Source organism: Onychostruthus taczanowskii, unplaced genomic scaffold (genome assembly GCF_017590055.1).
Source record: "Onychostruthus taczanowskii isolate IOZ18803 unplaced genomic scaffold, ASM1759005v1 scaffold47, whole genome shotgun sequence".
Lineage (NCBI taxonomy): Eukaryota > Metazoa > Chordata > Aves > Passeriformes > Passeridae > Onychostruthus > Onychostruthus taczanowskii.
Window position 1 is genome coordinate 4,452,824 of NW_024502236.1, and position 18,680 is coordinate 4,471,503.

Here is an 18,680-nt window from a genome sequence, read left to right on the forward strand (position 1 = left end):
ACAAGTCTTTCTTACCTGCAAATAGTACATGGTTATTTACATACATGAGTAATGTGAAACAGATGTAGAAGAACTCATAATCATACCCATTACCTAATTAGTATTTGAAGCAGTATTGTTTCTCTTACTTATTTTTCTACTTCTGCCTGTACAGTCATAATTTTTTTTCCCCGACAGTCACCTCATATTTTGTTTCTAGCTGGATGCAGCAGTTCATGGTCCACTGATATGGGAGGGATTTTCAACACCAACAGGTGGCTTGACAGTTTTATTTAAATCTTAATAAGAGAACAAAGCAAAACAGCACCAGTGAGTCAAGGTTTGTCTTCTTTTGCAGCGCACGAGCAGCTTTGGGAGCTTTGACCGTTTCAGGCATCACTCGATATCAAAGGCAGATGATTCAGCTGAGGTCTGTACAACATAAAGTTTAAATTTCTGCAGTTCACTTTCCTGTGGCAGTTATGCAAAAACATTGGGAAGCTGTTGTGTAAATTTTGCACTGCTGAGAACTTTACTTGTATACCTGCGTCTGTTCAGTGATTGAGGCCTTGACAAAAAAACCAAGAGAAGCCCACCTAAACTTTGTCACTTTGATGTGAAAATAGAAACAATTAAAAAAAAAAGTGCACTTCACATTGATGCATGCCCAAAGTAACCAGCACTTTACAAGTAACCCACAGATGTCTCACTTTTGTTTTCAAGACCTCTGCAAAAATTCCCTCAATTCTTACTGATATTGGGGACAATAAATAATGGGAAACAACATTACCTACCATAAAATATATTTTCTTTCTGTCATTTATACATATTGTGCTGAAAAGATGTTTAGGTACACAGCTTCCAAGGAAAATGGCCATGGCTGAATATTGTCATGCTAACTGTGTTAGTGTCCTTAATATTTCCCCGTAATTTCTGCTTCAGCTTGCTGCATTTTATTTTCATGGTGAGTTATTGCTTACTTTCTGATTTCAAAACAGATATCTGAGCTGGAGACTATAAGTGACATTGGGGAAGCAGTACAAATCAAAGCAGCAAACAATGGAGGAAGTCTGAGTAAGAAGATGAGAGCCATTTCACTTACCATGAAGAAAAAGATGGGTAAAAAATACATCAAGGCACTCTCTGAAGAGATGGTAAATACAGCCCAAGAGTCTTGTGTTTGTTGGAAATACATGTGAAGTAGTAAAAATATTATGTGCACTTTTTCTGTTCATGCTTCAACTCTCCTCAGTTGTGACAAACCATAAAACCAGGATAACAGCACATACTGAATTAAGCCAGCTTTTGGTATGTACCTGCTCTTTCATGTGCATTTTAGTGTACACACAAATCACACAGTAAGGCCCAAGAGAGTCATAAGAATTTTACTTCATTTAATTTTGCTTTTGCATCAAGGAGCACTTGTATGAGCATGTGTGTATGAGCACAAAAAAGCCCTCATCATGTGGACACAAGGGAGGTTTGGTTGAACCCCATCATCAGTCTGATGCTCAGTGTGTACAAAAAGCTTAATTAGAAGAATTTATCTTCTGATACAAGAATTATTTCTGAAGTCCACTTTGTAAAGGTCAGCCAGCATCCTAGAGAATTCCAGCTCATATGCCTTATCTCCTTTTACCTTATCTAATCTTAGTGAAACTATCTTTATTAAACATAAAAAATAATGTTTCAATGGTGCACATGTTGAAAACCCTGTTTTCTCAGTACTTTGTATCAGTAAGTTCCAAAATTTAAAACCATAAGAAAAAAACTTGTCACACTTAACAATCCTAAAAAAATCTAGCTAGTCTGCATCCTATCTCACGTGTCAATATCAGGTAAGTAAGGAAAATCAATGAGGAACGTCACAAGTAGAAAATAATTTTTCAGAGGATACCTTTAAATATCTTTTGGAGGACCAAGACAAGGATCCATATATCATTAGTTTGGTTTTCTTTTCTATTTTTTTTTCTAAAGTGCAATCAATGATCTTTATATTATATTTTTGTATTTCCTTTCTGCACATTTTAAACAACAATTCTCATGACAGAAATTCAATGGATTATCTGGTTGGACACACATGTAGCATGATCTTTGTTCCTGCAGGAGATGATGACAATCAATACCAGCCTCCTGATTAATCTGTTGTGCTGCTGGCTGCTGTAACAAGCACAGTTCTTGTTAAAAACCAGTATAGTTCTTCATTTCAGTGCTCTCTACCTGATATATATCTGTATGGGTCTCTAATTCATACATGCACTGCCAACTTTGCTTCATCATCTAGCTGGTGAATAACTAATTTTTACCCAAATATCATGTGCTGAAGGCAGTTTCAGTTGCATCAGGATATCACATGCACTGGCAACATGATGAATACTACTGAAAAATCCCTCCCTTTGAAAGATAATCCCTGTTTTATTTATCTTTTACATCATCTCTAACTTAACTGTGACTGAAATATGGATCTTATTGTTTTGAACAGGCTGTGATTCCTGAGGTGTGATTTATTGGGATAAACTCAAGGGGCCAATTTCATAGACCATTAGACTTTGTGAGAGAAACTTGTACCTGTTAATTCTGAAATGCCCTGGATTTTGAGGACAGGGTGAATGCTGGGCAGTGTGGTGAGCACGGTGCTAGAACACACCAGTGCCCTATGTGTGTGCAAGCTGTCCCCAGCCTGCCACCAAGCAACCACCATCTTCAGTGCAAAACACAGCTGTGGCAGCCAGCTCTTCACCACCTGCTTTCAGAACTGAGCTTTATATTTTCTTTCTCTGAGACAAGCAGACAAAATCTTATCAGGCTGCCCACAAATTTCCCTTTACAAGTTTTCAGCTCTGACATGGTGTGTTGCAGTCTTCCTAGCTTAGCTGTTTGAGCAGGGAGGGGATGAAGTGAGGGGGGCAAAAACAAGAGGGCATTTCTCCAGGATCATAAAATACTAGGGGTGATTGTTGGGCATGGTTAGTACCAGGCATCCACTTCTAAAATGCTTTCTCTCACAAAAGAGTTATTAATAAAGTGCAATGATGAGCTGATCTCCAATGATGCTTTAAAACAAATAAAAAATTCTCTAAAACATATTTCTTGGGGGTTCACATTTGATTTTCTGTGTTAAAGAATGAAGAGGGAAAAGAAGACAGTGATCCTGGTGGTGGAACACACACTGAGAAGGTCTCCCTAAAAACCAGTGATTCTCTGGAAAGTCTCTATAGTCTGAACAGTGGCCAGAGCTCATCTAGTAAGTACAAGACACCGATACTTCTTATTCAGTCACTGGATCAATATAGTTATTGCTTATGTCTGGGCAATCAGAGCTGGTGATCAAAAATGTGATGGTAGAGAGCTCTTCATTCTGGCAGACAAGTGTAATTTGGTTAAATGGGTAGAACCTAGGGTAGATATACATCTATCCAGAAATAGGTTGAGTGTTTTTAATAGTGGAAATACTAACTGAAGAAAAAAAATGACATGAATTATAGGGCATAGTGCTGGTACACATACACCATACATTTTTGTGGGGTTATCACTGCCTTGGTGCTGGGTTTGCAATTACTGGGTGCAGCCACACAAGTGTCCTCTCCTGGCTGGCTGTGAGTTCATCCTTTGCCCTGGAGATGTGAGTCTGACAAAGTTTCCCTGAGATGGTGGGAGATGTGGGTCTCAGCCTACAACTCTGGGACATGATGCAGAGAGACACAGCCCACCTGAAACCCAGTGAAAACCCTCCCCAGCAGAGTAGCCTTGGTCAGAGGAGTCTGATCAGAAATGTGCCTCCACCTCTCTCTGTGTTGCCCTGCTGTGAATATCTGCTGGGTGGCAGGCCACAGCTATCCCTGCTGTGCCGCTCTGCAGGCGCTGCCTGAGCCCTAAGTGCAGACTGGAGCTGCAGTCCAGACCATTTGCACTTAGAGTTAATCTGGCCCTGAGATGGAGCTGTGCACTTAAGCAATCACCTCAAACAAAACCATTTTTATGATCATTTTCTGTGACGTGATTTGTGAAAATCGTATATGGGAGTTTACTTCCAATACACTGCTGCTCTTATCTAAAAACATATTTGGATGGGATATTGCAGAGCTTGCTCAAATTTGCTTGAATTACTCTGCTGATATTTTATTGCTCAACTTGGATAAAATGACAGGCAGAAATGTTGATAAGATTAAAATTTCCCTCTGCAATGCAGGTTCCTTTGATGTTTCAGCTAGCTCTGGAATGAAATAAAATAACTTCTACAGTACTTGTTTTCATTTCTCTGAATAAACAGGAGAAGTTCAGCAGAATTAATTCCTTAAATTGCACTTTTAGGGTACATTTTATTAATCTGCAGAGGTAATATTTCAGAAAGTCTGTAAATAAAATGTGTAGTCTATTAGTATCATCACCAGAAAAAGATTACTTTAGGGAAGATATTAATGAAAGATCTCCTACCCATTTTGTTCTGTCTCTTGTAGCATGATTTTTATTGAATGTAGTTATCCTGGAACGTGTCAAACCCACACAGAATACGCTCTGTCTCTGATTCTGTGGTTTTGACCCCCCTCCTTTGGGCTGCTGTGCAGGGTTGCATGTCTGGGTGTTTGGTGCAGGGGTCTCTCAAGCTGCCTCTCTCCCAGGTGGGGTGACCAGCTGCTCTGACGGCACGAGCAACAGGGACAGCCTCCGCTTTGACGACGAGGTCCCCTACAACGGCCCCTTCTGCGGCCGAGCCAAAGTCCACACCGACTTCACACCCAGTCCTTATGACACCGACTCGCTGAAAATCAAGGTAAGACAACCACCAGGACTCCTTCTCTCCCACTAGCAATGCCAGGAGGACCATTTTTTACGTGTAAATAATACATTTAATAATGAATTTTTAACTGCTTAAGCACGTGGAACACTCTAAAAGCAAGGCTGATCTGGTTTCCAGTGCTTCTGTAAGGACTTAGTTCAGACAAGGCTGCAAAGCCAAGTGCTGCTGAAGGCTTTTTAAAGCACAGATTCCAGGTAGAAACCTCTTCATGATATCTCCCTACCTATGCCAGCCTTCCTCAGAGTAAAATACGTGTTGCTTCCCACATACATGGTCTGGAGTAAGAAAGAGTAAAGTCTCATGGGATGTGAAGTTGTCTCCCCAAGCTTTCCCAGTCACAACTAGGATATTTCCAAAGCTCAGTGGCACCCATTGCCTTTAATAAAAACAGTTTGCCTTTCCATTAAACTTTTCTCTAAGCCTATGTTTGAGCTGTGAGCATTCCTCAGCTCAGACATGGCAAGGGGTGTCTGGGCTGTGTGAGTGAGGAACATAACTTAAAACCAGCTGAACATTACTTAAAAACCCAGCCCTTCAGACTCTTTTCTTCTTCACAGCTTCTTTATTTTGCCAAATCCTGTATCTCACACAGACTCCCTCTCCTCCTCTCCAGCCTACATGAGAGCTGTTGCTCTGCTGGTACTTGCAGACTTCAGCACTTGCCCTTCATTTCCACCCACATCTAGGGCATTTCTTTTAATACAGTTTAACAGTTTTAACTATTTAACTGGTCATGAAATAGCAAATATCTGGTGGTTCATATAGATATCTTTTTTAGTAATTAGGGTGGTGTATTTTGGAATTATAAGCTAATACTTAGGGTTGAAATCCCCTGTATTTATCACACAAAATTTCAGTACCCTGAATCTGAATTCAAAGTGTATCTGCAGCTTGGCTTGGAGACACTGCCTAATCTTGACCTGCATCCACATCTGAAGCTCCTGAGCCTGCGCGAGTTTGTAGAATAACATGTGCTTATAGAGCTTTAAGTAAATGTTTGTTTAGTTTCCATTTCAAATGTGCTTACAGCTCTGAGCCCCACGTTCTAACTAAACCAGGTCACCAGCTCACAGTCAATTCTGTACTTGGGTTTGTACCAAAACTATGGTGACCACTTGACCTGCTGTTCCTTAACCAGACCAGAAAAGATGTACATCATGGAGCTGTGGACACATCTTAACCAACTGAGTTTGATTTCTAACTTTGTAACAGAATCCCAAATGACGCAGGTATTTGTTGGATAACTCTTCAAAGGCTTTCAACATTTTTCTGTGATACATGCCAAGAAGAGAGGGCTCATTTTTGAGGTCCTTGGGGGCAAGTTGTGTAGGGTGCATGACTTTGTGAGAGCCTTTTTACTACGAGAATTACTCAGAATGAGTGTTTTCCTGTCCTGAGACCTTGGTTCCCACAGTGTGTCTGTGAACACCTTCACCAAAAAACCCTCTTGAAATAGCTGTGTTGTCATCCTTTTAAGCACTCATATTTGTTAAGGGAGTTAAATGTTCTTTATTATCTTTGAGAAATGCAGACAGTGATTTTTCCTGTAAAATGGGTAGGAGTCCACCTTTCACATAGATCGGCTATCTGTTTTTGAAGACCCTTGAGAGGGTAGATAATAAGATTATTCTGTAAATGCTATGGCATATATTTTGAAAATAACCTTACAGTAATCCCTTGCTTTTGCCCAAACTATGCCCACTGCCCATGATAAAAGTTAATTGCTGATGCAACCCTGTCCCTTTTCAGGGACCAAGTGGAGCACAAAAATAGTGAGAGGGCTGCTTATGCTCACCTCTCCTTCGCAAAGGTTTGGAGATAAGGACTAGCTCCGCTGTCTGTAATTCTTTCCCTGGGATTTTATAAAAGCAAAGGCACTAAATCTAGGTAATTAAAAAAAGTTACTTCACACTGACTAGTGCTAGTTTTGGTCCATAGAGGAAAAGCTACAAATAACAAACCAGAGGTGTAAGCAGTGGTGTGCTTTTTTTTTACTGTTCTAGAAAGGAGACATCATAGATATCATCTGCAAAACTCCCATGGGTATATGGACAGGTATGCTGAACAATAAAGTAGGAAATTTCAAGTTCATTTATGTGGATATTATCTTGGAAGAAGAAGCTGCACCCAGAAAGATCAACCCACACAGAGGAAGCAAAAGGACCAAGCCTAAAACATTGCAAGAGCTCCTGGAATGTGTCCACCTGCAGGTCAGCCAAGGCATTTCCCAGCTCTATTTGAAACGTTCCCTTTCTTGCACTCGGGTTTGAATGTCATTTACAGGCAGGAGGAGAAAGGCAGGTTTCAGCAGTTTTGATGTCAGCAAAGCAAAGCAAAGCAAAGCAACCTTGTGTCTGTCTTTTATCTGATGTGAGTGATGCCAAGATGATTTTTTGCCTTTTCTTTTATACACCTTTTATATAACTTCTATGTAACCTCAGTATTCTTAGCATGCATACATGTAATTCCTTAAGTCTGATAACAGCATAGTCCTAGTATTTTGTTAGGCCAGGAGACCAAACATCCTAAAGACCTTGTAGTAGGAGGCCAGAAAACCCTACACTGTCTTGGGAAACCAAGGTCCTCTCTAGAAAATATCCTGTAAACTGGAGATTTGGCCCATCTGCGGGGGAATCCCATGGATGGGGGAATATCACACCATTCATCCAGGCCTCCCATTGGGGCATCCTTGTTAGATATGCTAATTTGTAAGGTCTATAAATTGTATACACAATCAATGGTGTGTGTGCATTGCAGCACATTCCACCCTGGTGAAGTGGTGCACCAATAAGGATCCTTATTAAATACTGAGATAAAACCCCCTTTATCCCTTAACTGTGTCTGGTTCTCAGTTTTTAAGACCAGGAAAGGCAGCATGAGAGGCTTATAGAACTGCATTTTACCTCATCATGTGTCTGGGCTAGGAGGGAAGACTTCTAGCCCTGTCCCACTTAGAGACGGACACTGGAACAGGTCAGCCTGACTGCAGTTGTGTGGCTAAGTACAGATGTGTGGCTGTGGATGTTTCAGGGGCAGGGCTGCAGTCTGACTCCAGTGCCAAAATTGAGAATTTGTGGTTTTAATTTCTTATGATCTTTAGGGAGCAATAGTATTTTTGCACCATGCTCATGTTGTGCCTCTCTCCCTCTCTGCAACCCTAGATCTTGACTGAGTGTCAAAGTGTAATGAGGTCATGATTTACAAGTAACACTTTTAATAAGGGTAATTGCTTTGCTGCTGATGCAAACACTCCTTTCCCTGGAGCATGCACAGAGTTTTGTACTGAGTCGACACACAGCTCAAGGGGGACCTTGTGTGACACAGCAGGGCCAAGGGCTCCCTCTGCTTCTCCCCTTGCTTGTATCGAGGGGTTCCTCCTGTGAAAAGGCAGAGCACTCCTTGCCTCAGAGGCCCTCCTGGCCTCAGCATGGGAGACATTCATGGAATGACCCACAAAAGTCCAGACATTGAGCAAATTAAATAATTTCTGACAGAGCTCTGCCCTGGTCCTGTTTGCTGCTGGGCTGTGCTAGGGAGCTCAGATGCTGGCATGACCAGGAGGACTCCCAGGCATCTCTGCCTCTGTTCCCTCTTGCTCTCCACCCCTGCCAAATGTAAGTCAATTGGACTGGAGAGCGGAGCCCCTTTCAACCTGGCCAAAAAGTGAAATTGTGCCTATTTCTCTACTAAACATGGTGCTTGTTTCCATGAGAGGATTTGCTTGTTTCCTTTTGTAGGAATATGCCTCAACCCTCCTGCTGAATGGCTATGAAACTCTAGAGGACTTAAAGGATCTACATGAAAGCCACCTCATTGAATTAAATATTTCTAACCCAGAAGATAGGGCAAGATTGTTATCAGCAATTGAAAATCTCCAGGACTGTGACAGTAAGTGTTTAAGATTTGTCAAGAGTATATGCACTATTATCTTAAGCAAAAGAGAGCTCAGGTCAAACAGCTCCAATAAAAAATTTTCTTTAATTTTTCAACAACATTCTGCAGAAAATTACAATTTTTTTTCTTCTCTCGCTTCATCCCACGCTTAAATCCTTATCCAAATTAGCTTTTCTTGTAAGAAAGTATTGTAAAAAAATATATATATTATATATATATATATTTTATATATATATAATATATATATATATATACACATATATATATATAAAATATGATAGCTGATTTGCATTATTCTCTCAAAATTAATCTAACTTCTGTTTCTGGTGAGCTTCCAAGAGTTGAACATATAGGGTGTGTATATGCACATGTATTGGTCACCATTTTGTGTATTGATCACCAAAATGGTGTGTTGATCACCATTTTGTTTTCTTCACTTGTTTCTTTTGTGGGGAGTGGAAAAGCTAGGATACGGAACAGGAAAAACTTTTCTTATGATATCTTAATGATATTTCCAGTCTGACTTTGAATTGTAAATAATTTTTGTCAATTTTGTAGGAACTACAGCTAACCACCTACTTAATTAGACACTCAGCCAAAACAGGAGGGGTTTTCATCTTCATTAATATTTGTGCATACTCCCCCTATGCTGAGCAGTCATGTCATCAAATGTGCACTTCCAATTGAGACGCATAGAAAAAAGAGAAAGAGGGATAAACAGTGTCTTCCTGGGATAGTTTAATAGCAATTTTTCAGGCATCCACTTATTATCTTCTCAGTTTGTAGACAGCTTTCCGTTTTTTTCAGAATGTTTGGGCTTTTTTTGGAACCCCATTTGTACATTAAGTTGTTCCTGTTCTTATTCAGCTTCCAGTGAAAGGCTCTTGCAAATATGCTGGAGTGCCATTAGAAAGGTTTTCTTTGCCCTCCAGGTTCAGAAGTTCTTTCTGGTCTATAGCTTTGTGAGATGACAGGTTTGAAAAGAACTCTTGAAGGGCTGTCTATGTAGAAGCAACGATTGAAGGAGTGAATCCAAAAAAAGAAAAGGGTTACATTTTGCACAAGTTTTATTGCAAGGATCTGCCAGTAAATCACTTGAAAATATATATACTGAGCATAGTGTGTTTGTTGTGGGAACCAGCCTTGCTGTGCTTTCTGCATGTATTACTGCAAATGTTTTTCCACATTTAACACCAGAAAATAGTAAAGAAAAATGCTAGATCGTAATTTTGCAGTTTTGCATCAGTGTGAAAGCCAAACTGAAACATAATGGTTTCTAGCAGACCACACAAGTGCTGAACTGTTCTGTAGTGGTGAGAATATGGTTTGCTCTTTGTATTTGCTGGGTAACAAAAAGCAGAGCAAGGAGCTTTCGATACTGAATGTGTCTTAACACCTAATGTTCTACATGCACCTGTGCAAGATCCAAACCTAACAAGGTCCTTATATGTCCCATATTCTCAAAATTAATATATTCGCACTTATTATCCAAATTGGGTTCTTCCTACATTAGCAGCATAGGATTTAGTCTCTTCTCCAGGCAAAACAGTGTCCCTGATGTCATCTGCATGGTTTAATAGTTCAAATTCTTGTAACAGCTCTGGGAATAATAACATTAAATCTTATAAAGGGGTCCATGCTTCAGAATCAGTGACAACACTGTAGTCTTACTTCAAGAGATGAAATGAATATTTGTTTCACATGCACTTTAGATAGTATAGCAAATCTTTCCAGTATTCAAATTCAATCAAATAATTTTCCCATAATTTATGAATGCTCGCAGGGACCAGAACAACAACATCTTTTGTGTCATACCAGCTATAAGCATTCATTTAAGTCTAGTTAAATTTGGTAAGATTTGTGTATATTTTAAAGTAAGCTATGAGTAAATGCTGTCCTAGTTTGATTCTTGAATCCTTGCCGTGTCTGGTTGCAAAGGGTCAGAGCATTTGTCACATGACTGGTGGGGACAGAACTGAACAACCTGTTCCAGAAAGGATGATACTAAAGACCAAAATGGATAGTAGCTATCTGTTAAGTTGTTATAACAAAAGACAGGGCGTCAAGATGATCTTGGGGATAAGCTCCGCATGAGTCTGACGTTGTACGAATCATTTGACCTCTTTGTCCTTCTGTCAATCACATTGGAAAATTGGGTTGAAAGAGCTGGGTGCTACTGTGAAAGTGAATTCTGCATCTGGACTGAACTTTCCTGGGTCAATATTTTTTTTTTTCCTAAATGGGCATGGTTCAGTTCAGCATAAATGATTTTTTAATTAAAATTGATTTTGTGCATTGCTTAGAAGTGAGCTGCATAATTACCCACAGCTACAACGTAATCTGTTTACTGGCCAAGAGAATTCTAGATAGAATTTCAGCACTTTCCAGGTAAAAAGCTCACTTTTTAAAAATAAGCTTTATGAAAAAGTAAGCTAAGGCCATAGACAGTTACTGTCCTAGGCCCATCTTTCTCACAGAGCTTGGAAGACTTCCATGTCTCTGCATTCCATTCATGCTTCCATGAAGCACCTGTTTGATTAATGGATGGAGAGGCAGGTATGGCCCAGAGTTGAAATACAAGGGTTTCTGAGTTTTTGTGACACTGCCATTACTCAGAACAACCAAGTGTGCTGGAACATAGCCTCATTTTACTAGACCCTCCTATAAATGCAGTAAAACAAGATTTCATATTTCTTTAATGTGAAATCTGATCTTGTGAGATGTCCAGAGGTTTTTACAAGGCTTTTAATTTCTTTCTCATTCCTTGGCTTTTTCTTGACATTTATTGTATGTTATACTAAGTAATTTCTTCATGACACATACTCGTGGTGTATAATTCATCTTGCAGAATAAACATTTATTGAGTTTTCTAACTAAAAGACCTGCAGCAGTAGTTTCCACATTATATGCTACTTAAAGCCGTGCAAAATATAGGATTTTTGACAGCAACATTTTTTTAAACTTACATTTGATTCAGACTTGAGTGAATTTGAAGGAATAAATTTTACCCATCTTATACCATTAATTGTAAAAAGTAAGTTTTATTTAGCAATTGCTACTACACAGTGTTTTTAAAGCAGTTTTTTCTTTCTATTACTGCACTATCTTCTTTCTTCCTTTCCTGAGAGTCCAGGCCCAAATTCATCATCTTCAAGTACTTCATGCAGCAAGGCTATCCTAGAACAGTGAGTGTTTGTAAGCTCCTCATGACCTTCCCCCCGTGTCAGACATTTTTTTAGATTTTCTATAAGTTGGTCAGGCCTATATATTTGGGACAAAAATCTTGGTTTCCATGAATTCATGGCTGTGAGGAAAAAAAAAAAAAGGCTTTTTCATAAAGTATTTCTTAATAGCTTTCCATTCTTCTCCCAGATGGCTTCTAGACAGGAGATGGATGTCTGCGCTTTTGTAGGATGCTATTTTTAAAGCGAAGCAGTTGCTGGATGGTTAATGAATAAAGTAATAAAAGAAGTTTGGAACTTCTTTTCTTGACCGCTTCCCAGGACACACGTTTCTGTGTGTGCAAAATAGGCTTGATTCTCTTCTCACATAGATGATTTAAATCAAGAGGTTCATCCCTGAAATCCACTGGGTTACACTAGTCCAAAGCTATTCTGAGCTAAATAAAAATTAGACTCCATTGGATATGTGCTTGCAGGTAATTTTATGGAAAAAACCCCAAAAGGTGAATATGTGCAATTTGGGGGATAATATTTTACACTTATCTCCCCAAATCTATTTCCTTAGCTTACTTTTCATATTTAAGTACAGATCATTCTTTAAATTCCACTACTAATACCATAAGTATATAAGTAAATAAGGTTTACTCTTTATTTATTGTTCTTGGACAGCAAGATAGGAGATAAATAAGAACAGTTACTTTCTGAGACTTTCAGTTCTCAGTCCATCCCTTATGTGGGAATCAGGGACCAAGAGTTCCATTTTACACTGGGCAGTGCCTTTCAATACATGGGATCATATAGCATCTTGTCAAGGTGAAACAGTGCTCAAAGACAATCTCCCCTTCTGTACTGTGGTGCAACACATTGGCCTGAACATAATATTTCCAGACTTTCCAAGGAAGCTCATCCTTGCATGAGTATTAGTATTTTTAACCTTTTTTTTTTTTTTTCAGGCACATCTGTTTGCTTCCACATTTTAGATAAAAAAAAGAAGCTTCTCATTTCTGTTTTCACCACAAATTCTTACATCAGTTCAATAACTTTTTCCTCCCACAAAAGCTGTGCCACTGATTTGAGTGGATGCAATACTTTAAGTTGCGTATCTGTACATGCCCACAAAATATTTAGTCTTTTGAATGCCCAAAGTACTGCACAAACCACTTCAGGTTTCTCTGCATCTTTTCCAAGAATTACTGCCCCAAAATGATCTTTCTGAGTTTGATGCATTGTGAGATCTCATTTCATTTTCAGTTAGATGGTCTGACTTGTACAGGTGATACATGGCCTGCGTACATACATAGCAGGTCTGGCTTCATCCTCCAAAACTGACTGTTCAGTGGGGGGCAAGGAGCAATGGCCATAAATTAAAACACAAGAAGTTTAATCTCAACATGAAGAACTTTACACTGAGGGAGGCAGAGCACTGGAGCAGCTGCCCAGAGAGGGCACAGAGTCTCCCTCTCTGGAGACATTCCAAAGCCATCTGGACACATTCCTGTGTCACCCACTCTGGGTGACCCTGCCCTGGCAGGGGGGGTGGACCAGATGATCTCCAGAGGTCTGTTCCAAATATCCTGTGATTCTGTGATTTTGAGCCTTTAGTTATTGAAAGGTGCTGCTCCGTACGGCACCACTGCACCTCCCAGGAGGGCAGGTGAGTGACTCAGCCTAAAGCACAGTGCTCCTAGCCCAGCTGACAAAACCCACAAAGACAAACTCTCAGAGAGCACCCTCATGAAGTTTGGTTTGCTCTTGGGTGACCTTCTTTTTGTCCAAGACAAAATCCAAGCCTCCTCGTCTGGTTTAAACTGACATAACTGCACAGGAGTCAGAGTGACCTCTGTGCATTCTTGAGTTGAATTCCCTTAAACCCAAGCTTAAAGTGCTTCCCTAATCAGGACTTTAACCTCATTAGAAATGGGAAAAGAGCTGGTGAAGGAAAAAAGAAATCTATCCTTGCACGTGTCATGCACATCTAAGTCATTGAATAACAAAAACTCATTTTAAAGGTCTAAGTAGTGAGGAAGATAAGGGATGCATCAGACATCTCTTACCAAGGCTAAAGGCCTCACATTTTTTTCAGAAGTGTGAATATAATCCTACTGTCTAAAAGAGTACTGGAATATATGTGTCAAAATGATGCATATCTTAGGCTCTTCTGGCCATATCATAGACAACAGTGACTGAGAGCCATTTATCTTATGTGAAACTGCTTTACTGTAGAAAAATGATAGGACTTCCATTTGTTGATAAGATAGTTATTTCTGATGATTCCGCAACATCTAACGGCAGTTTAATTTTATCAATTCCTGTTTTCTGTGCAGTGTGGCTTTCTTCTGATGTCCAAAAGATTAAGGCAGCAAACCTACCTTTCCTAATGTAGAACTTGAGTCTGTACATGTTAGAGACAGGACTTAAGTAGAATGGAATAGAAGAGCCAAAGTCTTTTAAAAAAAAAAGAAAAAGAGCAAAAGTTCCTTTGCTCTTCTCAAAAAGCAACTTCTAAAATTGCATGATATGTATTTTTTATAATACTCAGGATCCTGTTCAAATGGTTTAGTAGTTACTGCATAATATTTAAGACTGCTTTAAAGAGAAAAAGGCACCAAATTTTGCTCACGAAAGTAAAGACCAAAGTCTTTTCTTCATAAAAATGGAGAGGGAGGGGTGTTCTTCCAACTTTTTCTGCTTAGAATGAAAAATAGAAAATATAACATTTTTACTGTCTCAAACACCTGAATATTTTTGGTTTTCAGTCTTTCATTTAGGAAAATTCAACTAGTTTTACAGGAAGTTTTACATATATGTATGTCTTCTAAATAGAAATTTCTCATTTTCCTAATTGACCTAATTTCAGATTAAAAAAAAAAAAATCTCAGTTCTAGGCTTGTCTGTGCATTTTTCCCTGAAACACACTAGGGAGACATTGATAAAAAAATTAGGAACTGTTGTTCACATAGGCACTGCTCAGATTATGCAGACAAGCAGTTACAAGGCACTAATACAGTGGCTGATACGGCATTTTCCTTTTAATCCACTGGTTACTCGGTCTTCTTTCCATTGTAAAACAAACAAAGTGGATGGAGGCTCCTCTCTGACCTTGAAAATGTAAACAGGATTAACACTTTTTAGGTCAGTGCTTGCCAGGGCAGCAGACGATCTGGAGCAGCGGATGGAAGGGCAGCGAGCAGCGTTGGGCGGCCGAGGGGATTAGGGGGAGGCAGCAGGGCAGGAGGGCTCCCGGGGCTGCACAAGCCTTGGATCCCTTTGCCCTGCTGGAATGGGGCTGAGGACACACTCAGGACAAGGCTTTGCTGGGGCATCGTTGCTTTTTGTGCTGAGCTGCTCCTGTGGCTGCCAGCAGCGAGGGAATACCTTCAGCGCTGCGATGCCTTTGTAATTCCTCCCTGACTTCCATCAGAAATCAATTGGACCCTACATCATCAAATATTTTCCCTGCAAAGAGAGAGATAACATTTGACATGACAAACTGTTCTGTAAAGTGAGAAGGAGATCAAACAGTTACAGATATCAATTAAATCTGCTGCAACGTGTGCTCTTTCACGCAAGTGCAATTAACAATTAATTTATTAAAGAACAAGGTGGAACTTTTATTCCTTGGAAAATATTTAAAGTAATTTTTTTTTATTATTCTTCAAAATACATCTGGTTCTGTCTATACCCTCAGACTTTATTTAAAAAATAACTAAGTTGAGACTTTGGTTTCTTTAAAAAAATCACCTAAGTTTTTCAATTTATTAGGCAATTGGAAGTTAGAAGATACTAAGCTGATTTAATCAGGCCAAACAAATCTACAAGACTTCCATCAAGACCTCAAAATGCTTCTCAGTAAATCAAAATGCTTTGTGAAATAAGCTTGTTGAAATCACACACAATGAAAGAGGTCTCCAAAGAAACTCTCCCGCTGTTCCATTTCACTGTTAAGGAGTGAAAAATTCCAGTGTTTCATTTCTAATTTATTCTGTGTTATTCAATACAAGATAGAAAGAAAACCAAACAAATTTAAAATCTTTCCCATTTTACCAAATCTTATAATTTCCAATAATTGAAATAAAAGTCAGTATGAATGTTCTTTGTGGAAATTTTAAAACTCTAGGAACTAAAAGAGATTTAGATTTTGACACAGCATTAAATCCTTCATATCTTTGGACTTCCATTCTGCCTGAACTGGAATTGAGACAGTTTAAATATGACTAAAGATCCAGAACTGGCTGTTTAACCAAAGAGTAACAAAACAAGTGGAAGAAGGGAACTTTCTTTGCAAAAGCAAAAAGGTACCATTTTTCTGAAGGGCTAAAAATCTGGAGTGAAACCATCTGTTTCCTCTGAGATGTGTTCCCTATACTTTGTTCAGAAAGCCAAATACAGTTAGAAGTAAAACTAAAGCTACAAGTGGTTGGTAACAGCACAAGAAAAAAAGTAAGAAATGGAAAGATTTGTATTTTATATCTTATTTTCTTAAGAAATTTACTGTGAGTAAACATGTACTTCACAGCTAGAGAACAGGAAGAGGAAATTTAAAACCAGTACATAGAAGAGTCCTTATATACTTGTATGTCCTCTCTTGCTGAACTTTTCTTGAGAGGTCTGTTGATACTGCCACTGAGTTCCAGATTTTTGAATTTGAACAGATTAGTCATACAGCATCTAAACAAGGGCAAATTATTTGCAAGATAATTTGCTTCTACTTAGTTTTGGAACAGTGTTCAAAAACATACAGCAGAAATTAGGCATCTTAGCTTCCTCTGAGGTTGCTGTTTTGGAAAGCTTGGTGGAAGTTTCCATCAGCCACCCACTCCTGCTGAAAAGCTCGGTGCTTTAGAAAAGCTGGTTACCACGTCCTTGTGCCGAGCACTTCTGAAGAGCAGCACATTCTCTCTCCTGCAGAGAGCACATCAGGTGGTGGGGGCTGCACTCCAAAAACACAGATCTATAGAGAAGTCTGTTTTAAACAAGGCTCAGTGGGCCCCGTGGTTCATTCATTATCTCACTCTGCAGTACACGAGCTCGGGAGGGGGAAAGGCTCCATCTCTGCAGTGGGCACAGTGACCACGCACGGTGACTGCTGCACTCTGCACAGCCTGAAGGACCCCAGCATAAAGGATCAGGCCAAGGCCCCCAGCATTCATCTCTGAGAAACATCCAGAAGGAAAAAGACCAACCTCATTTTCAACTGAGATATTGTTACACTCGTGTAATCGTACTTTTAATTCTCTGATGCTGAGGTTTCTGTTTCTGATGGACAAAATAGATTGATGTAGTCATGTGTAGATTACCAGCTCTGCTTCCAAAGTTGTTCAAGATCAGTCATGCTGCTATCTCAGCTCTTTCCCAAGGCACTTGTATTGACAATTTTTTCTTTCCTTTTCTGTTCTTTCTAGTTGAAGAACAGCAGAAAAGCGAGGATGGTCAGGAGACACAGAACTTAAGCCCTCACCAGAGTTTTGACAAATCACAGTTAAATGACTGTCCAAGAGATTCTGGCTGTTACATCTCATCAGAGAATTCAGATAATGGTAAAGAAGAAGCAGACCCAGAAGCCCTGTCTGACATGGTGCAGTCAATAACAATCAGTGAGTCAAACTGATTCGGTCCTGCTGCTTTTCTGCAGATTTTCAGAAAAGACAATCACATTTGTCAGTATGGTGGCACAGAAGCAGAATACAAAATATTCTCAACACTGAAAATCTACTTTTTTCTGAATCATGATGCTGTAAACTGTTTCATATGTGACACTTGAGAGCTAAATGTTAGTTGATGATAAGAATTTCTCATCTTTTTCTTTTCAATGAATCCACAGGTATTTCCCTGAAAAAGTTTTTACAAAAGTATTTATAAATATTTGTACAGCAAATGCGTTTTCTATAATAGTAGAGATTTTTTCTAGGTAGTGGTTCATAATCTGGAACTGTCCAAAATGTAAATATTGTACATATTTATTTTAAAAATATATGGATTAATCACACTGTCTCTATTTTCAGCTGTGTTTTGCTGAAATGTGTACAGAATGTCTTTTCACTGAAATGTAATCATAATAAAAAGGTGGATACAGTCAAGCCCTACTTTGAAAAGTACCGATTCTCACTAATATTAAAGCTGTTTCACACAGCTCACTTTTGTCCAGAATGAGCTCTAAAGTATACTGTCATTTCCTCTACTTTTTCCTAGAAGCATGAGAGAACTGTAGGGTGAATCTGAATCCAGTGCTCTGTGGTCCTTATGTTGTGGAAGAACAGAGCCATCCAAATGGCAGTGGCAATTTTTTATGGCTCTTTTCAAACCTGTTCTCATTTATCCCAAGCATTATACAGAGAATTCAAACTCAGAGAAAAAAGCCATCAGGATCAGTGCTACGCTTTTATGATAACGTTTTGTGAAGGTGTTGACTTTTGTGTGTGGTGTGAAGTTTGTTAATAGAGTATGTGTTTGTATACAGAACTTGGAACCTAACATGGTTATTGTACCTGACTCTTTTTCATATGAGATTTTATTGTCTTTTCCCAGTATATTTCACACTGGAAAACACATTTTAACTGCCTGTCTTCTTTTAGAGTACTTCCTTCAATAATAAACAGAATCATGTGTTTAAGCTCTTGTAAAATACTTGATTTTTAATGTGGTCATTACATTTCAAAGACTGCTTTCTTCTAAGGCTAACACAGTAAATAGTAATTCCACTGATCATTTTTAGTGTGCATAAGAATCTGTGTATCAAGTCAAGAGGGAGACTTTTTGCTTGTTCATTAGTCACAAAATTTTCATAATTTAAGGAATTTTGCATTTATGCTAAAGAGTTTCCACATATT

General features: G+C 39.1%; 1 protein-coding gene across 2 annotated transcripts in view; it reads left to right on the top strand.

Annotated features, from left to right (window-relative positions):
• SAMSN1 (SAM domain, SH3 domain and nuclear localization signals 1) overlaps positions 1-18,463 on the top strand; it is a 34,368-nt gene extending 15,905 nt beyond the window's left edge. For both annotated transcript variants that reach the window (XM_041414779.1, XM_041414780.1), the window contains exons 2-8: positions 338-409; positions 978-1,133; positions 3,103-3,223; positions 4,599-4,750; positions 6,781-6,987; positions 8,515-8,665; positions 17,256-18,463. In XM_041414779.1, coding sequence (XP_041270713.1) covers positions 338-409; positions 978-1,133; positions 3,103-3,223; positions 4,599-4,750; positions 6,781-6,987; positions 8,515-8,665; positions 17,256-17,461 — 1,065 coding nt within the window. In that variant the 3' untranslated portion in view covers positions 17,462-18,463. The remainder of the gene's footprint in view (positions 1-337; positions 410-977; positions 1,134-3,102; positions 3,224-4,598; positions 4,751-6,780; positions 6,988-8,514; positions 8,666-17,255) is intronic.
• Positions 18,464-18,680: the final 217 nt, after the last annotated feature.